This window comes from Corapipo altera, unplaced genomic scaffold, assembly GCF_003945725.1.
Source record: "Corapipo altera isolate COAL_440 unplaced genomic scaffold, ASM394572v1 169, whole genome shotgun sequence".
NCBI lineage: Eukaryota > Metazoa > Chordata > Aves > Passeriformes > Pipridae > Corapipo > Corapipo altera.
Window position 1 is genome coordinate 2,862,869 of NW_020884946.1, and position 24,453 is coordinate 2,887,321.

A 24,453-nucleotide genomic window follows, 5' to 3' on the forward strand; every position below is an offset into this window, starting at 1 on the left:
TGAAATGACTTATCTGGCACAGAAAGGCAGAAAATCAAGTGTAAATCTCCAACCATGGAGACGTTTCACTGCCGAGATGGACGGGGGGTGGGAGGGAGAGTGAGAAAGGGAATCGATGGTTTCTGTCTGCGGTGCTTAAATCAGGGAGGTCTTGTGAAATGTAGACTTAAAGTGGGTTGTTGGTTGGTTTTTTTTTTCTTTTTCAGGGGGCACTTTGGGGGCCACAAACCCTCTGGGCAACAGGCAAGAAAGTGAGAGGCTTGTTCTCTCAGCCTCCCACTCTTGTCCCCAGCCCGGGGGCAGTTCAGAGGGGCAGATCAGACCTCAGTGTTTAATTAGGCACTGTTTCTAGAGTGTGTGTTTTGCTAAGCCTGAGTGTTGCTGAGGGCTGTGGGAGGCAGGGAGGGCTCAACCTGTTTTGTTTTTCTCTTTTTTCCCCCTGTTTCTTGGTGCCTTGTCAGCCACACAAGTAATGGGAGTGTGTGAGCTGCAGCATCTTGCCTTGCTGCTGGTGGGAGAAGTGGGTGCCTGGACACGAGCATCCCCCCCTCTGTTCAATACAGGGAGATATTTTATATTTTGGGGATAAATAGCACACAGGGCACCTGCCTCACTGAAAGCCTTGGTTTTTGACATCTCCCTCCTGTTCCTCCTTTGCCTTTGAAAGCAGGTGTGGATTGAGCAGCTCTTCCCATCCAAGGCTGGACTTGATGATCTTGGACATCTTTTCTGACTTTAATGATTCTGTAATCCTTCCTCATCAGTTTTGGCTGGGAATGAGAAATTGTTCAGCTCATCACTGAACTTCCTGCATTCAGGGAGCACGGGTGGCTGCTTTTTGCTGGTGTGTGCACTCGGCATTCCCTAAATATTGGGAATAGTGGGAGCATCAAGGGCATGACTGCTATGCTGGGAGTTTGGGTTGGGAAGGCAGGAGATGGAGAGGCTTAGAGGATGCTGCAGGTGTGGAAGGTATCCATGGTTGAGAGAGGATGGGGCATGAGGCTTTCTGGAAAGGGGATGGATTCGTGCTTCCAGGGATGGGGCTGCAGGATGTGGTCCCTTATGCCAGTGTGGCACAGGGTAGGGGAAGAGCTGCAGCCCAGTGCTATCAAAAACACCCTGGCTCTGGAAACAGGATTTCAGGGAGCCTGAGCTATGGGATTTCAGGATGCCTGAGCTGGGATCTCCTCAGGCACAGCCAGTTTTGAAAGTCAGAGCGAAGCCGGAACAAACGTTCTGCTCTCAAGTTGTGAAGGGTCACCTTTCCCTCCTGGGGATGTTCTCAGGCTTCACAGTTTTTTAATTACAAAGGGAAAACGAGCTCACCCAGGGTGCTCAGAGCAAACAGGAGAGAGAAATCAGCTGCCAGCTTCCAAATGCTTCAAACACAGAAGTGGGGAGACGCTCCCATTGTTCTCATTCCTGTGCTTGCATGGAGCTCAGTGTGAAGGCACTTGTCTTTCATAGAATCATGGAATGGCTTGGGTTGGAAGGGACCTTGAAGTCCATCTTGTTGCAATCCCTTCCATGGACAGGGACACCTTCCACTAGACCACATACAGCTGGACTTCCAGCTGCAGCAGTGGTTAAACACACTGTCAGTGTGGCAGGGTTGGAAACAGGATTCTTTGGGAAACCCAGAAGGAAATTTAGCTTTAGCTTCACTGTTGCTAAATTACAGCTTCTTCCCCCCTTTGTCCCCCCTCCCCATCTTTCCAAAGACAGATGGGCATGGAGGTACATCCCTGTCTCAGGAATAAAAAATGATTCCTGAAGAAAAACAAAGCCCCCAGCCCTCTTGTGAGGGAGGGAGAAAATAACAGGGTGAATGAGTTGCCACAAATATTAGCATTTCAGAGAGAGCTGCTGGATGGAGATTGTTCACCACCAGGCAGGCTTTAATAGGAGTGATAAGGTTTGCTTTTGTTCTGGGGCTCTTACTCAATCAGCCTGTCTCCTCGAGATTTTTCTATCGGCTCCCTCCATCTCCCAACTTTCATGTGCTGAGTCCCAGCTGCAGCAAATCTTGTTAAGATGGCCTTGTTCAAACACGGGCACCGGGTTTGTTCCCTAGAGCTGCACCACGGCTGGATGGAGTGCAAGGCTTCAGGAATCAAAGCGCTCCTCGTCCTGTGTATTTTATAATTCATTGCATAGCTAAGTTGTGGAATATTTTTTTTTTTCCTCTCTAACAAGCTTGAAGCCTTTTCTTCCATATCTAAAGGAATATTATCCAAGGAGGCATTTGGGGTAGGGGGGTTTTAGAGACCCGCTGCTTCCCGTGTATCCTTTGTCAGTGATGGACCCGCTTCCCTGAGCCTTATTAGTATTGCAGTCTTGCATTTATTTTATATCAGAGCCCTCTGCAAATAAAATTTTCAAAAGCTGCTGCTCTTGCCACCGCAAGTGGCGGAAAATAAAAGATGATGGAGTCCTGGGGGGGTTTCGACAGTCAGGTTAGCAAACACTGAAACAAAGCGTGGCACAGAGCCTTCCCCTAATTGAATCCCTGGCTAATTTGGTCCTCTGTTTAATTTGCCCCCTGCTCCAGACGTCGGGCGATTCTCACTGAAAACAGCCCAAAAACGTGCTTATTTATTTTTTTTGTTTTGATCCTTGTCTGCGAGCACTCCCGGATAATTCGGTCCCCGAAGGGCAGGAGCTTGCTGCGGGAAGCTGGAGCCGGGGAATGTTGGAGCCCCTGTAATTAGACGAGGACTCCAAGGGGTTATTTAGATCCCGCAGTTGGCACTGGCTGCTCAGCACAGGCTGGGACCTGCCCCGCTGTCGCCGGGATCGGCTGCTTGTGTCGGCCCCCGAGAGACACGTTCGCCTCCAAACTTGCCCAATTCGTTATTGTTTTTTTTTTTCCACTCGCCAGGTTGTCCTTACACTTTTAATGGAGCTGAAATGTGAATCCGCGGAAAGCGGCGGCGGCGGCCGCCCAGGTGTCTGAGGGATCTGGAGACTTGAGCTGCCTAAGTGCAACACTGTCCCTAATTAAACCTGCCCGGCGCTGCTAATGGAGATTAGTGCAAGGAGGAGAGGCCTAATGGACTTTCCATCCGAGGCTCTTGGCAAGGTTGAGGGAGTGTTTCCCCATCCTGTTAACTTGATCTGGGAATTGGGGAAGGGTGAGGAAGAGGAAGATTCCACTTAGTGACAGGTTTTTTCCAAACCCATCAGGCCCAATGCCATGCTGAGGGCAGTGGTCCTGGGAATGTGCAGCCGTTGGTGCTTGCCCAGTGGGAATTGCCCAGTGGCAATTCCGACCAAACCAGCCCTGGGAGCTTGATCTGAGGAAAAAAAATCATGTTATCCATGTGTGATGTGCTTGAATTTCGCAGATTCCTCCCCGGAAGCACAGCCCAAGTACATCAAAGGTGGCAAACGCTACGGCCGGCGTTCCCTGCCGGAGTTCCAGGAGTCCGTGGAGGACTTTGCCGAGGTGACAGTCATTGAGCCTCTGAGCGAGGAGGCACATCCCACACACATCCCCTCCAGCGAGCAGGTGAGCAGGGAAGCGGGATGAGCGTTGGGAGTGGGCTTGTCACTCCCAGACATCACCGCTCCCCACATCCAAAGGGGGTTCGGGTGTCCTTGGAGCTTTCCCAGCGAAGGCATCGATCGGCCACGCCAGGCAGCACCTCCCTTGCTCCAGCCCCAGATTCCCATCCGCATGGCTGCCGTGGGAAGTCGGGAAGGAGCCAGGGGTGATGTGCTCCGGGTGCTGGTGGTGACGTGCTCCGTGTGCTGGCACCGCTGGCCTCGCCGCTCTCCTGGCTCCCGAGCGGGCCAGCAATTAGGGAAGGGCTGTCCCGCTGCCTCCGTGGCTAACGAAGTGTGGGCTGGGAGCACACGGAGCACGTCCGCATCCATTAGCTCAGCTGCCAAAATCCACCCGTGGCTCTGGAGGTCTCTGGCAGAGGGAATGGGGGGAAGGGGGTGGTGGGTGGCAGAGCTCTGCAGCCAGGAGCTCTCAGGACTTGGACTTGCTCAAAAATCCAGATTTTTTTTTTGATTTTTTTTTTTTTTTTGTTATTCCTGGTTTTGTGGCTCTCTTTGTGCCAGCGCTTTCAACCCCAAAATCTCTTGCTTCCCCAGACAGAAAAGCCAGAGGAGCCGAGTGGTTGGGGTTGGTGTGTGTTAGAGTACGGCCACAGCGGCATTTCCCAGGAGCTGGGCTGCTTCCAGCCTGCCCTGGGTTGCCAAGTATTGTTGATTCAGGAGCACAGGGTGGGAGTTTTCCAGTGGGAAGAAGCACTGCTGCGTTCTCCCCTCCTCTATCTCTTGGCTTGACTGGTGAGATGGGGGGTGCTCTGCAGCCACCAACCCTGCATGGGAAAGCAAGGGAGAAATTTCCAGGTTTTCAGTGTTGTTCCCATGCAGCTGAGCTTAAAAATTAAAAAAAAAAAAAAATACCTCAAAGAAAAGCTTTTCCATCAGACCCAGCTTCTTTTCCCTGCTCTCGGTGACCTTTGCTCACCGCCGCAGGGATCCTCATCCATCTCCTGGTGCTGCCCACATGGGCTGCCCTGACCTTGGAATCGGTGTTAATCCGCCCATACCCCCTAGGGAAGCCATGCCCTTGATGGAAGAGGCTACTCTAATCTTACTCCTCGGTTTTAGCTGTCACGGAGGTGTAAAAGGGTAGTTTATTAACAAGGTCAGTTAATTAACCCAGCTGGTACTGTAACCAGGGGGTGGATCAGTCTCCTGCTGGGAATGCTTGTTGCACCTTTTAGGGTGATGGCATGGTTAATTCTCTTGCAAATTAAGCAAAAGACTGGCTAAAATCCCTACTCTATCAGCATTGCTATCTCACTTGTAAAGCAGATCCTCTTGGTATGCACGGAAATGAGTTGCTGGGAGGTGTTGAGGGGTCCTAGGGAAGTGTTGGAGACTCCTGATGCGTTGACTCCCTGGGACCTGGCACGGCCACCAGCCTTTTCCCAGTTTTGTGCTGTTGTGTGTACAAACGTCGCCGGCGTTCCGCAAGCCTGGCTCCGGCCCGGGCTGTTTGTGGCCTGAGAACTGGGACAGGGTGGCTTAATTGGTGCTTGCTCTCAAGCGGTGCCAATTAAAAGGGCTCAGACTCTGTCTGAGAGGATTCCTTCCCTCCTTCCTTCCTTCCTTCCCTTCCCTTCCCTCCCCTCCTCGTGGCTGTAAACACAAGGGGAGAGGCTGGAGGGCTGGTCTGTGCATGGGATCAGCTGCCCAGGGAGGCTCCGTGACCTCCACCCCCGGTGGTTTTTCAGGTGCTGTTGGATAAAGTAACGAGCAGCTGGGTCTGGGTTTGGTGTTGATCCCACTGTGAGTGGGGTGTGGCGGCGGGATCCTGAGGGTCCTTCTGACCTGCAGGAGTTTGTCCCCATGGATGCTGGCCGTGCTGACTTCCAAACCTCACCGTAGAGCATCTGTCACCTCCCCTTCCCCAGCTGTTGGCTCTGCTCTGGGAAAGGTCCCTCCTACTTGAAGGTTCATAGAATCCTGAAATGGTTTGGGTTGGAAGGGACCTTAAAGTCCATCTTGTTCCACCTCCTGCCATGGGCAGGGAAACCTTCCACTGGATCAGGTTGCTCCAAGCCCTGTCCAACCTGGCCTTCAGGTTGTAGAAACTGCTGTCCCATCCCAGCTCTGTCCTTTCAGTGCCTTCCAGAGCCACTCTCTCCCATTTTCTGTGTCTTTGCTTCTGCAAGAGTTGCTTCTAGCGTGGCATGGCCTTGGAACAAAACCTTCTGGGAGGCTCAGGTTGAAACTCCTTGCCTTTAGGTCCTTGATGTGAGGCTCCCAAAGTGGGATTGTCCTGTACAGCCAGGGTTTGTGGATAACACCTCAGGATAGTGCCTGCTTCCCACAAAAATGTGTTAATTGGTGTGACTCCGGTGCTTTGGAGCTGGAGGCACCTGGCAAAGTGGGGTGTGGAGATTTGACAGCTTTTTGGGGTCTCTGCTCCGGCTGCTCAGCCCAGGGAGCTGATCTCTGCATCTGGGAAGAACGGGATTTGCCAACACTGGGGCTCTGGCTCACCTTGCGCCGCGAGAAGCAGAGCGGGCTCGGCGTGTGCTCCTGATCATCATTTTAATTAGCAATATATTCTGGGGGAGAACAAAGGTCTGTCTGGCTGGAGCAGATGGCAAGGGGGGGAGAAGAGGTGGCTGCTGCCTTATTCTGGGGAGAGGCCACGGCGAGCAAACGGCACAGGCTGCAGATGCATTGAAAGCCGTGGCCATCTGCTCCTCGGCCCGGCCGAGCACGCGCCTCCCAAATAATAACGCATTCCTGGGATCCCGGCGGCTGCTGGGTGTGACCCGTGGCCAGCTGTAGCACTGCTGGGGCTGGGGGAACAATGCCGGGCCTGACATCGGGATGTTCCGTCCCCCCCATGCCCGGCCCAGCCCCTCTTTGTGCTCCCACCGGCGGTGGCCGACCCCGAGCCCCCGTTACACAAAGGGACCCCCGAGCCCTCCCCGGCACGGGCAGGGAGGTCACACGAGTGCCCCAGGGTCGCTGTTGGGGGGGGTTGCCAGCCCGCAGCCTCCCACCCCCCCGCCACTGTGTTGCAGCCTCGTCAGGTTGTTGGTGTTTATGGGGTTGTTGTGTGTCGTGGGTTCGTAGAATCCCAGAATGGTTTGGTTTGTAAGGGATCTTAAAGATCATCTCGTTCCCAACCCGTGATGTGAGCAGGGGCACCTTCCACTAGCCCAGGTTGCTCCAAGCCCCATCCATTATGTCCATAAACGCTTCCAGGGGTGGAACTCCCACAGCATCTCTGGTTTGGGCTTCTTGGTTTTGAGGCATCCTTGAAGTGAAAGGGTCTGGTGCTATGATATATATATATAATATGTTGCTTGTGGAGAAAGACTTGGACACAGCGGATCTGCCTTCTGAGCATCACTACCAGGTTCCCCTCAGTTTCCCCCCTACCACAAGGATGAGTTGCTGCAGGGTGGCACTCAGAGACCCCCTCTCCACACAGTGTTGGCTGTTGCATATTGTACAGGCACTCAAGGGCTGGGATGGTGTCAGCTTGTGCAGGTTTTAAGCTGGTTTTTGTCTTTGTAGATGGTAATTACATAAAATCATGGGATGGCTTGGGTTGGAAGGGACCTTAACGCTCATCCATTTCCACCCTCCTGCCATGGGTGGGGACACCTTCCAGGATCCCAGGTTGCTCCAAACCCTGTCCAACGTGGCCTGGAACGCTTCCAGGGGTGGGATTTGATGGTACCTGCTGCCTCAGCTCCTGCTTTTTGTCTCTGATGGGACATTGTGGTGCTGTGGCAGCGAACGGCCCTTGCCTGGTCCGGCAGCTGAAACGGGAACAAGCAGCAGAGCTAAAAAAAGTCCAGTGACCTAATCCAGTTTCCATGGCAACGTTGTAGATTAATGGCTTTTAGCTGTAATCTGAATGAGACGTATTGAACTTTTTCTGTGATGATTTAGAGCCTCTTTATGTCCTGGGTGACTTTGCCTCCAAATCCATCAGTCACGTGCAGGCAGAAGTATCCACTTGTTGTAGCGGTGGAGGAACAACATCTGCCGAGGCCACTGCTAAACCAGGAGTTCGTGTGGCGTGGGAGTAAATACCCTTGGCTGGTACAACGGTGGTAGGGATGAGACAACGTGTAGTACATGAGGGAATCATCTTAAATCCTGTACTTCTGCCATGCTCCCGGTGCTGCCTGAGCTGATGGGGTGTTTCCAGAGGGAATGAGGGTGTTTATAGAGGGCTTAAGACCATCAAAGTGATTTTTTGTTGGTTTTTTTTTTTCTTCAAGCTTGTTGACAGCATGGGTCTGTCTTATAGAGCTGCAGTTAGTGGAGGAGGTTTGGAGTGGGCTTGGCTAAATGTGGGCCAAAATAGGGAAAAACAGAGTGCTGGAAGGAGAGGATAACCCAACTACAAGTTCTATGATCTTTCCTGCATCCCATCACCTCAACTATCAACACCTCTAAGACAAGCAGCACGATTTTCTTGGAGGGCGAGCCCCTCCCTCTCTCCCATCACCCTGCCAGACTCTGATCTCTCACCTCTCCTGGATCATTTTGCGGGGCTTTGGGTGTCTCTTGCTGCAGCCGTAGTTTCTCCCCGCCGGAGAACAAGGCAGGATCAAAGAACCGTGGATTGCCAGCCCAGCCCGCAGGGAGCTGGGAGATGAAAGCCCGTCGGCATTGCTGGAGCCCTGCAGCTCCTTCAGTGCTGATCTCAGAGTCTCTTTTCCTAGGGGTGATGTCTTGCAATAGTAATAACTCAGGAACCTTTTGTTTTCTCCCCAGCGCTGGAAGACGCGAGACAGCGAGGAGTACGAGGCCGAGGGTAAGAGCAAAGAGCAGCACTTGGATGTGGCTTGTTCTCCTGACAGCTTTGAAGATGAATCAGAGGAGCACATGGAGAGGGTCTCGGGCCAGCTGGGTGTGTGGAGCATCCCAGCCTGGCTGGTGCAGAGCTCAGGGAGGTGCACCTGGGGATGAAAGCTAAAGCAGGGGGCCTCTGAGGGCACGACCTGTGCCTTCGCCTCTCTGCCACCTTCATCCTGGTGTCCCTGAGCTCAGCACCCCTGTCCTGGTCCCTGCTCCTACCCTGGGGGTGCTGGCTGTAATGGAGCTCGACGGGCACTAGGTGTCAGCAGGAACCAGTTGTTAAAGGTTCCCCAGTTGTCATAGCATCGTGAAATCGTATAGTTTGGTTTGGAAGGGATCTTAAAGACGTCCGGTTCCACCCTCTGTTGTGGGCAGGGACGCCTTCCACTATCCCAGGTTGCTCCAATCCCTGCCCAGCCTGACCTTGAACAACTTCCAGGGAAGAGCTACCACCTCTCTGTGCCAGAGAATGGTAAAATGTGTTTTACCATTCTCGTTGTAAAAACCTTCTTCCTTTTAATTGCTTCAACACCTCTTCTGCATTTCAGCTGCTCTCTAACTCCTACCCTATCCAAAGGGACCATGGTTTTTATTCCTAAAGCTGCTTTTCCAGCCCCAGGAGGTGGCCTTGCAGCTCCAATGATCCCCTAACTGCCCAGGGGAGGAGGGGTCCCTTCTCCATCTTTGCCTGGATAGAGAGCTGCCCTTCCCCTGGCTGGCAGCCCACACTGGCCATTGGACTCAGCCACATTCCCAAAGATCCTCCTGACCACCATCCCAGCTGTAGGTTACCCTGAACCTGGTCAGGCACTGGCAGAGCTGCCCAGGGCAGTGGTGGAGTCCCCATCCCTGGGGGGAATTAAAATATGTGGGTGTGGCACTCAGGGACCTGGGTTAATGGTGGCCTTGGCAGTGCTGGGGGAACAATTGAACTTGATGATCTGAGAGATCTTTTCCAACCTCAACAATCCCATGAGGTTCCCTCCCCTGTGGTGGCACATGTGAGCTGAATGCTGAGCAGAACCTTCTGGTGGAGTCAGATACTACTGGGACCAGTATCCATACCCCAGAATGCCAGGTGTGCTCTGAGCAGGATGAGCTCAGGCAAATGATCCCATGGGATAGGATGAGCCAGAAAGGAGCTCTGCCCACCGCAGCAGCAGGTCCCCTGTGAGGTGCAGACCCCCCCAGGTCTTCTGGTGGCTGCCCCAAAAAGCAAAGCAATTTCCCATTTCCAGGACAGCTGCGCTTCTGGAACCCGGACGACCTGAACGCCTCCCCTGGCACCTCCCCCAGCCCAGACTGGATAGAGGAGAAGCTGCAGGAGGTCTGTGAGCACCTGGGGATCACCAGGGATGGCCACCTGAACAGGAAGAAGCTGGTTTCCATCTGTGAGCAGTACGGGTTGCACACGGTGGCCGGGGAGGTGAGTGACCACGTACAGACCTTCACACCACTGCCTGTGGCCTGGGATTTAGTGTGGCTTCCCCAGATCTGTCCTGGTGAACAGGTTGCTAGTTAGAAAGGAGTTTCCAGCTCTAGCTCCTGATTTTTCCAGTAATATTTTTGGTGTCATACCATCAGATGTGGGTGGCTGCTCTAGGAGGAGGCAGCTGCCAGCCTTACACCATCGTGTGCGTGTCTTCTCGTGCAGTTGCAGAGGAAACTGGAATTTAAAAACATTTCCTGGATTCCAAGCATGTCTCCTTAATCCCAGGAATCTTCTAGCTAGACAGTAAATATGGGTTAAATATTCATAGGTGGTTGCTTTTGACTTTGTGAAGACCTCTGGGCTGTTTCTGTCCTGCTGCAAGAGTCCACAAGAAAATGAATTCTTCAGCAAAGAAAGTCTCTTGTCAACTTAGAATTTTGTTTTATTAGAAAAGTCAGACTTTTTGCATCTTAAAACAACATGGCTTGTAATAATTCCCTCCATAAAACATGAGTCTGGGCAGGTATTCCTTTGCAGTATCTGCAATGAAATGCTTTCAGGGTATTAACGCAGACAATGGAAAAGATAAACTGTGGGCAAAGAAATAGTGAGGGACTAATCTGAACATCTCTGATCCTGCTCTTCAGAAAGCAGCACGCCCTGAAGCATAAAACAAATTTATTATAACCTTGCAGTGTCTTACTGTGGTTTTTTTGCCTGGTCACTTCAAGCTGCTGAGGGTTTGGCATCTCTCAGTGCATTGTGCTGAATTCCTGAGGTCACCCTGTCTGGGGAGCAGAATGAAATGAGGCTTTTTTTCATGCTGCCTCATTAAATAGAGGCTCCAAGATGGTCATTGAGCTTTTTTTCGTGGTGTCTGTGTCTGCAGTTTTCCGTGTGGAGGTTGCTGTACCAGCATTAGGCTGATGTGGTACCTGAGAACTCTTGCTTTGCTCTTTTTAGAGCCTTGGGAATAGGATGTTTCCTCTGTGCCAGATTGTCACCGTGGTGGTTTGGTGATAGATGTGATTTCTGTCTCCTTGCAGGTGCTCGAAGAGGTGCTCCACAACCTGGAGCAAGATGGGACCATGAGTGTAGAGGACTTCTTTTATGGCCTGATTAAAAATGGGAAGTCACTGACACCCTCGGCATCTACTCCGTACCGACAGCTGAAACGGCACCTCTCCATGCAGGTGAGAAACTGGGGTGGATCCTGGGGGAAAAGGAGGGGGAGAAGTCCTGGGCAAATCCCACTTAGCCTGTCTCCTCCTCTCGCTCACCATCTGTCCCTGGAGGGGCAGCTGTGAGGGTTCCCCTGCCCCGTGGAGGCAGGAGGTGGTGACAGGGAGCTGCTCCAAAAGCAGATTTCAAGTTCTCTCTCTCTCAGAAAAAGCTTCTTTGGGAGGGTTGGGGGACATAAAGCAGTAAACACTCTCATGTTAAAGGGGAGGTGGCTCTGGCAACCTGTGAAGTGCAGTAAGTAAATGGTTTAGAGTTATAGAATCCTAGAATGGTTTGGGTTGGGAGGGACCTTAAAAACCATCTCGTTCCACCCCCCTGCCATGGGCAGGGACACCTTCCACTAGCCCAGGTTGCTCCAAGCTCCATCTAACCTGGCCTTAGACACTTCCAGGGATGGAGCATCCAGTATAAACTGGGTGCAGGGAGAAGTGATACCTGGGGTAAGCTGGGGGCTGTGGACATGCAGGTCCCATGTCTCTTCTCCAATTATTACTTATTTTCGGAGAGAGTTTGAAATCTATTCCCTGTCTTCGCCTGGGAGCTGAAGGCTGTACCCAAAGCACCTCTGCACGTGCTCCCTGCAGCCTTTTTAGGGGAGGTGACACTCAAAGCTGAAAATGAACAGTGGAAAAACAGTTCTGGAGCACTGGGGACAGCTCTGAAACTGCCCCTCCTCGGATTTAGTTTAAATGCCCAGTGCCTGGTTGCGCCGCGGCGCCGTGAGGTCAGCGGGAGCGCTCCCACTGGGCGTTTGCTTGGCAGTGAGGAGCAGCAGGCCTTAATCCTTAATCTCTGGAGCAGGGAAATTACATTTGTAAGCCTCTGTGGGGCACGGGGTGGCCAGATGCCTGGCGCTGCCCGTGCCCTGTCACACCCTCACCCTCTCCCGGCAGTCCTTCGACGAGAGCGGGCGGCGCACGACCACCCCCTCGGCCATGCCCAGCACCATCGGCTTCTCCCTCTTCTCCAGCCTGGATGATGGGATGGGGTACGGCTGCGTGGAGGGTGTCCTCGACTGCTGGCACCAGGAGGGCATAGAGAACAGCCAGGAGATCCTGAAGGTAACCACCAGCTCCATCCCACCCCTTGGATGTGGTTGTTTTTGGGTTTTTTCCCCCCAGTGTTGGATGCTGGATTGTAACTGAGTTATTTTTTTCCCCTTCTAAAATCCCTGGGTTTTTTCCCTTTTAAAACTTCCCAGAGGAGCTGCCCCATCCGTGGAAGTGTTCCAGGCCAGGTTGGATGGGGCTTGGAGCAACCTGGGCTAGTGGAAGGTGTCCCTGCCCATGGCAGGGGGTGGAAGGGAATGATTATTAAGGCTCCTTCCAACCCAAACCATTCTATGATCCTATAAAAATTCCCAGTGCTAGTGACGACAGTTCTGTGAAGTTTCCAATAATTTCCTTTATGGTGCATCCCACAGAGATGGAAGCTAATGATAAAAATACAATGTGATTTCCAGCTTAACTCAAAGGGGTCACCTATATTTGTTAGAAAGCAATTTAATTCTTTCCCTTCCCTGAATAGCTACACCTCTCAGCACTGGCATGACCTGAATTATTGCTGGTGCTGAGGTGGAGGACAGCACTTGAAATCCTGCCCAGTCCTTAGTGTTCTGTCAGGGGGAGTAAAAAGGTGATGGGGGTGCAAATCAGATGCCTGAATAAACCCCATCCCCGTCCATCTCACGAGAAGCTGTGGATGGAAGAGGATAATTTCACATGGTGGTCTCTGTTTTGAGACCCTCGCTGGGTTCCCAGCAATGTGATTCCCTTGACTTTGCATATCCATGTGGATATTGAACACCCAGGCTGTAATAACCTCTGATTCCCTTGACTTTGCATATCCATGTGGATATTGAACACCCAGGCTGTAATAACCTCTATCATTGCTCAGGCTTTGAAACCCACTTGTAGCCTGGGCTTGCACAGGGCAGTTTGAGAACGTGGGACCATCTTCACGAGACCTGTGTGCCCACCTTTACCTTCTCTCTGGCAACTTCCTTTGTTCCTGGTGCCACTGGAGTGGTTTCTCCAGTGTCTGCAGTGTTTCAGCCCCACCACAAGTACTTTGCTCCGTGCTCCTGCAGAGTTAGATTGAATTAGGAAATCATTTAAGTCGGAAAAGACTTCTAAGATTGAGTCCAACCATCAACTTCACCACTGAAATATGTCCTCAAGTGCCACGTCCATGTGAGTTTTGAATACAAAAGGAAAGGCCTTTCTTCAAGGATGAGTTGGACAGGGCTTGGAGCAAACTGGTCCAGTGGAAGGTGTCCCTGCCCATGGCAGAGGGGTTGAAATGAGACCATCTTTAAGGTGGTCCCTTCCAACCAAACCATTATGGGATTCTATAAAATTCCAAGCAGTTGCTGATAACTTGCTTTCTAAGAGGCGAGATCCTTGCCATCAAATCCTTCCTGGTTTTGTGTTGCCTCTATTGCAAGAGCTGGTTCTGTTTAACATCAACATCTCCAACCACTTTGTTGCAGCAGTTGCTGTTTAGGAAGGCTGCTGTGATTAGATCCTCTAGAGAATTAGTGCATTTCATCAGGCCTGGGCTTAATTTCCTGTTGGCCTTGCAGCTCAACCGGGACACTTCCCCATCTCCACAGCTGGCAGCAGCTCTGGAACACGGGGAGGTGGCAGAGATGTCTGGTTTATTGCCCCGGAGGCGTTTGTGACAGATTAATTAGCGAGCAAAGATCTCTTCTGAGCCTCCTCGTTTCATCCTGTCACTTCACGTGTCCAAACGTCTCCAGGCTCCCGCGGGGCAGGGGTTGCTCGTTCCGCTCTAACGACGCGTTGTTTTTGCAGGCTCTGGACTTCAGCTTGGATGGGAAGGTGAACTTGACGGAGCTGACGCTGGCCCTGGAGAATGAGCTCCTGATAACCAAGAATGGGGTCCACCAGGCAGCCCTGGCAAGCTTCAAAATGGAGATCAGGCACCTCGTGTGAGTCACCGGGATCGCTGGATGTGCTGCTCTGTCGGGCCAAGCAGGAGCTGAAGGGGCAGCTGAGGAATGGTGGTGTGGACGTGGCACTGGAAGGCTCAGTTCTCTCTTAGGTTGCTCCCAAACTTCCAGCTGTCTCCTTTTTTTTTTTTTTTTTTTTTTTTGGAGCACTCACCCCAAGGATTGCAGAAAAATATAGTGGAAAAATAAAAAAATGAAAGCAGGATGTTGTTCCCAGACCGGGAACAGTCGGGAAGTGGTCACTGCTATTCCCAGTGGTCATGGGTGGCCAAGGAATGCACAGCTTAGGATGGAGGCTGGTGGAGTTTGTTGTCAGTACCTTCAATCCAAACTGATTTCTTGGATCCCAGAGCTTTTGCCATGTGATAGACGTGAGGGGGAGGTACAAAGTCACTGTGCAACCCCCCTTTTTTCATTTGGAAGTCAACACAGTTTGGCTTTGGACCTGCTGTGCAGATTTCTCTGTTCAGAGAGTGTGGGAGATGGGGAAGCATTTCCCTGTATGTATATTTATTAATTTATAACTTATATATATGTATTACTGAAGCTCAAATTTTCCCACACACCAACTGATCATCTTGTCCACCCCACTTTGGAGACCCTGGCTTGAAGCACTGCACCTTCAGTTTTGTGTGGATTCACTCCTGTTGTGATTGTTGCATCCATCTGCCACGTACCCGAGCTCCAGTTGTTTGTGATGTTTTGTCTGTACTGTAAATCTTTGAATAGTTTAGATATTCAGGATATTCATACTCATATATGACAGGCTGGAAGAGCTGGGGGTGTTCAGCCTGGAAAAGAGAAGGCTCCAGGGAGACCTTAGATGCCTTCCAGTGTCTAAAGGGGCTCTGAGAGAGCTGGAGAAGGACTTTGGACAAGGGTCTGGAATGACAGGACAAGAGGGAATGGCTTCCTACTGACATAGGGCAGGATTAGGTTGGTTTTTGGGAAGGAATTCTTCCCTGTGAGGATGATGAGGCCCTGGCACAGGTTGCTCAGAGAAGCTGTGGCTGCCCTATCCCTGGAAGTGTCCAAGGCCAAGTTGGAAGGGACTTGGAGCAACCTGGGATAGTGGAAGGTGTCCCTGCCCACGGCAGGGGGTGAAACTGGATGATCTTTAAGGTTCTTTCCAACCCAAATGAGTCCAGGATTTGATGAATTTGGGAAGCTTGAGGTCTCAGGACCTATGGGGATATTAAGATATGTCTGGAGCTGTGGGTGCAAAGTTCAAATCTAGTGACTAAACGTGGTTGATAAGACCCTTGGGGAGCTTTCCGAGGTGTTCTCCTTCCCCCAGAAAAAACCCTTTGAGGGAGCAGGAAGGGGTGACCTAACCCAGGATGGCTCTGCTTCCCCTAGGGAGAGGTTTGACCAAGTGGCCAGAGAGAAGGAGAAGCTGCGGTCGGACTTGGAGAAGGCCGAGAAGCTGAAATCCCTGATGGCCTCCGAAGTGGACGATCACCACGCCGCGATTGAGCGCCGGAACGAGTACAACCTCAGGTGGGGTGTCCCAAATCAACCCTCCCCTCCTCCTTGGCACCGCTGCCACAGCATCACAGGGACCTGGTGACACGGGTAGTGCCCTCACTCCTTGCAGTGCTTGCCACCTTCTTCTTTTAACAAGTTCTTCTTGCCTCCGATGCCTCCGTAGGAAGCTGGACGAGGAGTACAAGGAGCGAATCGCGGCTCTGAAGAACGAGCTCCGGAGAGAGAGGGAGCAAATCCTGCAGCAGGCAAACAAACAGAGGCTGGAGCTGGAGCAGGAGATTGAAAAGCTGAAAACAGATGAGAATTACATCCGGGACCGCCTGGCCCTGTCCCTGAAGGTAACAGGGACCCAAGAGTCAGGATTTCCCCCGAAAGCGAGGGATGTGCTGAGTGGGGAGCGATGCTTGTGGAGAGGGTGTGTTATGGTGTGTGTGGAGCTGACCAAAAGTAGTTTAAGCAGCCAGATAGATGTGTATCCATGAGAATCAGTTTTTGGGTCACCTCTATGGGCTGTTCCTTGGATTGCTAAGGCTCCAATTCAAATCTCTGCTGCCATCAAGTGCAGAGCGTGTGTGTGCACGGCTGCCCTGCTGGATCTTTTTCTGTCCAGCCAGGAGATAAAACATCTTGACAATGCTTAAAATATTGCTTTAAGAATAAATAAAAAAACCCCAAACATCTAAAGCAAACCCCAAACATCTTGCTGTTATGCCTTTTGATGCTTTATCACAAGTCCAGCGTTCACACTTGGCTGTGGCAGGAGTGGGTTGTGTGCACGTGGATTCATAATTCCTGTCTTTGGCTGAAGCTTGGAACAGTGTCATGCTCCAACTTGAGTGGGAGTAACTCTTTTTTGTTCAAATGAGTTAACACAAGCTTATATTTTCCTCCTCCAAATGCTGAGGGTGTTGTGGGGGGGGTTTTTGTTTGGTCCAGGAAAACAGCCGCCTGGAAAGCGAGCTGCTGGAAACGGGAGAGAAACTGGCTGAGTGTGAAAGTCTGGCAAGCAAACTGCAGAGGAACTTGGAAAACGTCCTGGCTGAGAAGGTAAACCCTCCTTTTCCCGGTGGGATTCCAGAATTAAATCCCTTTTAAGTTTCTACACTCGAGCTGCCCGTTTAACTGACAGCCAGAGGCTCCTGGGGTCCTTATCCAGGTGGGACCAAGGTGACATGGATTGCCTTCCAGCTAAAGGAATTAAAGATGCTCCACCTTAGCTGTAATTTTACTCTAATTAAAGTAGGAAGCCTCAGAATGAAGAAATCATCCTGCAGATCTGCGGGGATTTTTTTTTTTTTTTCTCCTCAGTGCAAAATTTTGGATAAACCCAACATGCAGGTCCTTTCCAGGGAAGCGGATCCATGAGGAGTTATATGGCATCTCTGCTGAAATAATGTGAAAATCAAAGTGAATGCCTGATCATGGCTGTGTTGCTTTAAACTCGTCAGAATATCAGCTTCTCCAAAGGCATTTGAGTTTGTACATCCATAGACAAATGTTCATACACTGGGATTCCCACCCAGCATCTGTTTTCCAGACTTCACGAAAGTTTGGGATTATTTATTGTACAGAGATGTGCATGTGCTAAACTAGAAAACTGAAATCAGAGAGAGCATGAGAACTGTGGTGGCAGACAGTGTTTTGAGGGAGGTTGCTCATTGTTTCCCACTAGCAGGGAAGTAGAGTTTCTTTATTTGAAATGAAAAATAGAAGGGGAGGAGGCAGAGGCTGCAGGACTGCTGGAATGGGCTGCAGGAATGGCATCCATGCTGTGCTGAGCAGGGCTGTTTGGTGGGTGAGTAACTGGATCCCATTCATGTGTTTCAGTTTGGTGACCTGGATCCCAGCAGTGCAGAGTTTTTCCTGCAGGAGGAGAGACTGGCCCAGATCAAGAGCGAGTACGAGCAGCAGTGCAGAGTAAGTGGAGCCCAAAGCTGAGACCTGACACCCTTCTTCACCAAGACTATCATAGAATCATTTAGGTTGGAAAAGCCCAACCATACCCCCAGCACTGCCAAGGCCACCACTGACCCATGTCCCCAAGTGCCACATCCTTACTGCAAACAGCAGCACAGAGGGGCTTGGAAAGCTCTTCCCACAGAGGCTGAGCTGAAGAGGATGAGGTGCCCCAAGGCTGGGCTGGGAAAGGGTCTGTGGAGCCCTGGGAATTCAGAGTTGCAGGAACTTGGAGCAGAAATCAGATATATCCACACCTTGCTGGTTTCCAAACCACTGGTGTTTTATTAAAATAAAATTGAGAATGGGAAGTTTTTCTCCTCCCCAAATCTTGTACGGCTGAAAGACTTCTTTAAGGTGAGCCTGCAGGTTATCTGTTTACATACCTACTTTCTGAAGCCTGCAGTGGTACCAGCTCATCTGTTGCCCAGAGAAGCTGTGGCTGCCCCTGGGTCCCTGGAAGTGTTTGAGGCCAGGTTGGATGGGGCTTGGAGCAACCTGGGTTGGTGGAAGTTGTCCCTGCCCGTGGCAGGGGATGGAACAAGATGGGCTTACAGGTCCCTTCCAAACCCAAACCAGTCTTGGATTTTATGGTTCTATGATCTGTTCTGCACGATCCTTTTCATTTAAGAAAGGGCAACCTTTACCCAAGGCTGTCTGATCAGAAACAACTCTCTTGGGAAGTTGCAGTTTACAAGCGAAAACTGCCTGGGAATAGGTGTTGGACTGACACTTCTTGATACGCAGCTGACTGTTCTGTTTTTGAGTAGGGCTGATATAAATCACTACCCAGGGTTCGCTTTCTGAGCCTTTTCAGATCTGCAGAATTCTGTGTTTACACATTCAGGGAGTTATTTCCCTCAATAACTGCTGTTCATGGAGCGGAGTGCACGGCATTTGGCACAAACACCGGGGATATTCTTCTGGCAAAGGGGCAGAAGTACCAGATGGGAAATGCAGCAACGAGGGGTTCTTGTTCCTGATTTGATCTTTTGCTTCTGATTTGATTCTTTTTCAAGTAGATGGCGTTTGAGGAGGTGTTTCTTGGCTGTTTGTAAAGGTTCCTGCTGTTTAATAAAAGGTCACAGGAAGAAGGAATCAAGTGAAAGGTGCCTGGAGCATGATAAACTTTTACCTTTGAGAATTTTGCATCATAGAATCATCATAGAATCCCAGAATGGTTTGAGTTGGAAGGGACCTTAAAGACCATTCCATTCTACCCCCTGCCATGGGCAGGGACACCTTCCACTAGCCCAGGTTGCTCCAAGCCCCATCCAACCTGGCCTTGAACACTTCCAGGGATGGGTCAGCCACAGCTTCTCTGGGCAACCTGTGCCAGGGCCTCCCCACCCTCACAACTGGGAATTCCTTCCCAATATCCTATCTAACCCTTCCCTCTGGCAGTTTGAAGCCATTCCCCCTTGTTGTTTTGCTGATAGGAGGATGACTATGGCACGATGGATTATTGACAAGTCTTTCCCTACTGTAATTCCCACCTACGTGTCTCATGGTTGATGGGTTGGATGCTCAGCTGCTTTGGTTCCTTTCGCTCAGATCTCCCTTTCCTCCCTCTCAGGAGCTGCAGGACCAGATCGATGAGCTGCACTCGGAGCTGGAGGAGTACCGTGCCCAGGGCAAAGTGCTCAGACCTTCCCTGAAAAATTCCCTCTCGGAAGAGTTTGATATCGATGTGAAGAGTCACGGCAACAGCGGGATCGAGCCTGACCAAGGTAAAGAACATCTCCACTAGGACCAGGATCTGTGCTGTAGGGGTTTATGATAACATCTGGGAGGTAGTTCCATAAAAACCTTCCCAGTGAGACTTGATCACCACCTCTATTTTGATACTTAATGTTAATTTGGAATATGGCTACTGGATTATATTTAAAGCTGAAATTAATATTTTCAGTCGCTTTGTCTGCGTTTGTGATGGGAATTTGAGAGCTGCAAGTAGCTGCCTAAACAAATTTAAATTTATGAAATAATTCTGTTGAGAATTTTATATATTTTATATTATGTCATGTTTTTATTCTAATGTAAATTATTGCTATCTAATTTTTATTTCTAAAGGACTTGGTTCAGAAGACTGTAACCCACTAAATATGAGCATAGAGGCAGAAATGGCCATTGAGCAAATGAAGGAGCAACATCACAGGGATCTACATCACCTCAAACAGGAGCTTGAAGACACAGTAAGTGCTGGAATGAGATGGTCTTTAAGGTCCCTTTCCCACCCAAAGCATTCTGGGATTCTGTGATCCCAGTAAGAAATAAAGCTTTGTGGGGGAAATCAGTATAAGATGCTGATGTGTAAATCAAAATGTTTAATAAAATGAATATATAAAACTATGATATGGAAATATTGAGGAAGACATCTCTGTAGAATATTCTGTGGGAGATGAATGAACCTACCCTGTTTTCATTTTGCAGGTGAACCACTATGAAAAGCAGCTGGACGAGACAAAAGCCCACTGGGAAAAGGAGCAAGAGGATATGAGGAAGAAGTACTCTGAAGAGATGAATGTCATGGAAAAGCAGATCACTGGCCTCAAAAATCGAATAGCAGAGCTGCAGGGAGAGGCAGCAGCACTCAGGGAACAGCAGGAAGAGCTCGACAGCAAACACAACAATGAGAAAAACAAATTACAAGTGTGTTTTGAGGAGGAAAAAGCCAACCTGCAGGAACTGCTGAGGCAGGAGCATGAAGAGGATGTTAGGGCCAGACTGGAGCAGGCGAACGAGAAGTTCAGCCAGGAACGGGAAGAACTGATTCAAAACGGTGTCTGGGTGGAAGAGAAGATGAGAGTCCTGGTGCAGACGCTGCAGGAGGAGAAGGGAGAGCTGGAGCGCGGCTTCCACGAGCAGCTGAAGAGGCTGGCGGAGGTGCACGCCCTGGAGAAGGAAGAGCTGCAGCAGGAGCTGCTGAGGAAGCACGAGCAGGAGCTGGAGGAGGAGAGGTGAGTGTCTGGTGTGCTGAACCTCCGTGGCTTGGCGTGGTGGCCAAGCTGGGCCTAGTGCAGGTGAACCCATGACACCTAATTCCAAGTGTTCTGACCGTACACTGCTGTTCCCTGTTCTATTCCACAGCACTGGGCTGCTCACCAGGGTTTTGGGTTTTTTTTCCCCTTCTGACCTTTCTCAAGCGGATATTTATATTAATTTTTAGCTTGCCCAGAGGCAGCAATGGTGTTAAAGCATAACCAGGCGTGATTAACTTGAACTCTGTCCAGGATCCCTGTGCTTTACAAATCCCTGCTTTGTCCTTCTAAGACATCTGGTTTTTCAGAGTTCTTGGCTGAAGAAAGAAAGGGATGGCTGGGAAATGCTTTTTTAGCCAACATCACGTGTCAAAAGCAACTAAAACCATCCTGGGGTGACGAGGGAGATGAGGGTAAAAACATCTACCCCCACTAATCTGAGCACAGGAACAGAAAGGGCACACACTGCCCATGAAACCTTTTCTGAGGACATTTTGTGAGTTGTTACACTTTTCCAAAGCTTTTCCTTTTTGAAGTTTCACCAAATTGCCTCCATTTTAACGTTAGCTCTCAGAAACACCCGTGCAATAGTACAAAACTCAGTGAAAAAGGGATTTTTTTTTTTTCCAGCTTGTTTTATTCAAAAAGCCATTTTGAATCTCTTTGAGGTAGCCCAGAGTTTAGTAATATTTTATATTAACCGTGTTTAGGAATAAAATGGCAAGTGACTATAACAGAAGAGCATCTCATGCACAAACTCAGTTTTCTGTGGACACACAAACGCTCGTGAACAAATATGAAGAAACTCTCCAAAGCCTGGAAGGACGTTACCAGCGGGAGCTGCGTGAACTCGCTGAGCAGCAAAGGGAGGAGAAATCCCAGTGGGAGTTTGAAAGGGATGAGATTGCTCAGGAGGTCGCTGAAGCCCACGAGCACCTGAAGGAGAGCCTGGCAAATGAAAAGGCCGTTTCTTCTGCCCTGACCCAGGAGAGAGATCTCCTGGAGAAGAACTTCAAGGAAGAGGTGAACAAGCTGGTGTGCGAGAGGGAGCAGCTCGAGAAGGAGCTGCGAGACCTGAGGAGTGCTGCCGAGGAGCAGGAGAAAAAGCTGAGGGAGAAGATAGCCCAGCTCCAAAACGACCATGAAAAAGAGCTTAAGGACAAAGACGAGTTAATATCCATGGTGGAGGAAAATGGGAAGCTGGTTAGGCAAAAGCTGGAGAGACTGGACAGTGAGTATAAGCAAGAGAAAGAGGAGCTCAACTCCAAACTTCTTGCTCTGGAGAGTTTAAACAAAGACATTTGTGCAAGGGCAGAGACAGAAAAGGCAGAGATGAGTTTGGAAATCTCAGCCCTTCAAGGGAAAATACAGAAACTGCAGTGGGAGGCGCGTGGTTTTTCCGCCCTACAAAGCCATTACAGGGCCCTGGAGAGCGAGTACGCAAAAGCCAAGAGCAAAATTGCTTCTTGCCCTGGTACAGCACCTCTGGGGGACGATGCAGAAGTTCTCCAAAGCCTGCAGAAGGTGCACGAGCAGGCTGTGAAGGAGAATGTCAGGATGGCTGCCCAGATCCTCAGGCTGCAGCACCGGCTCCGAGCCGCAGAGCGGGAACGACCTCCCAGTCCTGGCTACTCCGACTCTGAACCAGAGGGAATGGATCCCAGTTTTGAAGGGTTGCCCAGTTATTGTCAAGATGCAGAGAAGGGAATGGATTCAAATGTCCTTCCACCTTTGGAGACTGATAGTACAGACCTGGAAGATCTGACAGAGGTGGATTCAGATTTGGAGGAAGGATGTGCGAAAGCCGGAGCGGGCAGCCACACGCTCAAGGCACAGGGGTGTTGGATACAAGGAAGTGAAGCAGCTCTGGATGCTGATGGCAGTCAGGATTGTGACAGGAATCAAGAGCTGCTTTCTTGGGTACCTCTGCTGCCAAAAAAGAGGGATCTCGAGAAAGTTCCCAGAGCAAAAATGCTACACAACGATGTTAAACTGCAGAAGGTTCCTCCTCTGAATGGCAGAATAGCTCCCAAAAATAAAGGGTTTGTTTCTGATGCTTTGAAGCTGCAGGTTGAGCTTGAAAAGGCTGAAGAACTGAGTGAAGCCTCTTCTCTGTTGGATCACGCTCCTGGATCGACAAATGGTGACCTGAAGAGCGTTATAGCTCAGCTTTGGAAAAGGGTTGAAGAGTTGGAAGACAGATCCATGGCACAGGCTGAACTTCTCTCACTGCAGGAAGAAATTCAGGTGGAAAACAAGGATCTGAAAGCTGAAATGATGCAGTTAATTGAAAGGAATAAAGTGCTAGAAGACAGCCTGGAAAGGCTGAGGAGCCTTCGTTGTGAACGGGGAGAAAGCGAGCTGGAAAGCGTCGAGTTCAAGGAGAAAAACACGCAGCTCCTCCAAAACATCACAGAATTGGAAGATGTCCAAGAACAAGACGTAGATCTGCACAGTGACACGAGTGGTGGGAAGCTGGAAGAACATCCCACAGCGTTCACAGGTCAACAAGACCATTCCCAAAGCGACAGCGCGGCGAGAGGGGCGTTGGTGGAAAAGAGGGAGCTGCAAAAGCCCGACCAGGAGGAGAAGGCGGCTGCTCCAGGCATCCCAAACTCCGTGTCCTTCCACCGTGAGGGCGAGGAGAGGAGCGTGGTGACACAGGGCTTGCAGAGCACGTGCACTGAGCTGCAGCAGAAGGTTGATATCCTGAGGTAACGTAGTCTTGCACCGACGTGCCGTAGCCACACTAACCCCGATCCCACCCACCGCTCCACACGCTGCACGGCTCCTGCATTAACCACTCTAGTCTAACTCTGAGTAGCAAGCAGTGCCATGGACTCCTAACTCCTCTAATCCTGGATAACCACCGTTGGAATAAATAAATAAATGTGTGTGGCTTCTCTTCCTGACCACGACCTAACCCGAGTGGTAAACCAGGAGCAACCTGCCAGCTGTCCTGTGGACGTAGTCACCATCACAGTGTGTAGTTTATAATGCAGAAACCCCTGTATTTCCATGTCCAAAATCCATGGTAACACTTCCAGATTGCTTTTAGCTTTTACTAATATCACTTCACTCCTTTTGTTCCCTTCTAGTCCTGAGTGTTGCTCGGAATGCTGAAATTGCTCCTATTTTTCCACAGTATTTCACTTAATACTGGAGAATTATGGTAATTTGAAATGCTAAAAGGGCTTCTGCTTTTCCTCAATATTTAAGTTAATACAAGAGAATTATAGTGGCTTTTTGTTCCCGGTTAGGTGTTTGATATGGTAAATACCATTATAACACAGAGAATATCATAGGTTTTACCTACTTGTTTTTAACTGCTGTATTCCAGCAAGGATTCTTAGGGGTTTTTTATGGATAAAGTGGCTACAAGTGGCTTAATTATTGTTCAGCACCAGCTTCCTGCAGGAAATTGTTCTTTCAGGTGTTGTACTGTGGCTAAGTTATTTCTGTACAGTCACCTGAGGACAGAAAAGGCACTTTCCAACAGTGCTGTTCCCAGAATTCTGAGTTCCAGTTGGGGAAACAGCTTGCTTTCCTGGCAATCTGCATATTGTGGGGTGAAGCTATTTGTAACCTAAGGGCTGAAAGATATAGAAGCTTTTTAGATTTTAACTGTACAAAAACATGCCAAAAGAGCCCCCTTTTTTAGCAAACTGGGGAGCGCTCTTACTAGAGAAACGTGAAATATGAATATACCACTTATACGTAAAACAAGCCAACTGTAGCTTTGCTTTGAAGCATTACAGGTGTATCTCAGGCTTGGGGGAACTCTTTCCTCCCTGGATTGTTACACAGGAACTGTTCTCATTGTCTCCTCCCTCTGCCCCAGATGCGAGGCCGAGAAGCTCCGAGAAGAAAACACCGTTCTGAAAAACGAGGTGACTTTGTTAAACGAGGAAGGAAGCGCTTCCAGCCTGAAGCTGAGGGAGCTAAACGGATCCAGGGAAGAGATGAGGTGAGAATTCTGTGGGGCACGTACCCAGTGGTGCCTTCAGGCTGTTGCT

At 50.2% G+C, this 24,453-nt stretch overlaps 1 protein-coding gene across 4 annotated transcripts in view; it reads left to right on the forward strand.

Moving 5' to 3' along the window:
• The window catches only part of NIN (ninein), a 62,721-nt gene that overhangs the window by 16,584 nt on the left and 21,684 nt on the right, over positions 1 to 24,453 (forward strand). For all 4 annotated transcript variants that reach the window (XM_027662505.1, XM_027662504.1, XM_027662503.1 and 1 more), the window contains exons 4-18: positions 3,351 to 3,514; positions 8,284 to 8,323; positions 9,606 to 9,793; positions 10,846 to 10,992; positions 11,935 to 12,102; positions 13,858 to 13,994; positions 15,375 to 15,515; positions 15,667 to 15,841; positions 16,440 to 16,550; positions 17,331 to 17,420; positions 19,036 to 19,189; positions 19,530 to 19,651; positions 19,890 to 20,416; positions 21,148 to 23,151; positions 24,279 to 24,404. In XM_027662505.1, the coding sequence (XP_027518306.1) occupies positions 3,351 to 3,514; positions 8,284 to 8,323; positions 9,606 to 9,793; positions 10,846 to 10,992; positions 11,935 to 12,102; positions 13,858 to 13,994; positions 15,375 to 15,515; positions 15,667 to 15,841; positions 16,440 to 16,550; positions 17,331 to 17,420; positions 19,036 to 19,189; positions 19,530 to 19,651; positions 19,890 to 20,416; positions 21,148 to 23,151; positions 24,279 to 24,404 (4,294 nt within the window). The remainder of the gene's footprint in view (positions 1 to 3,350; positions 3,515 to 8,283; positions 8,324 to 9,605; positions 9,794 to 10,845; positions 10,993 to 11,934; positions 12,103 to 13,857; positions 13,995 to 15,374; positions 15,516 to 15,666; positions 15,842 to 16,439; positions 16,551 to 17,330; positions 17,421 to 19,035; positions 19,190 to 19,529; positions 19,652 to 19,889; positions 20,417 to 21,147; positions 23,152 to 24,278; positions 24,405 to 24,453) is intronic.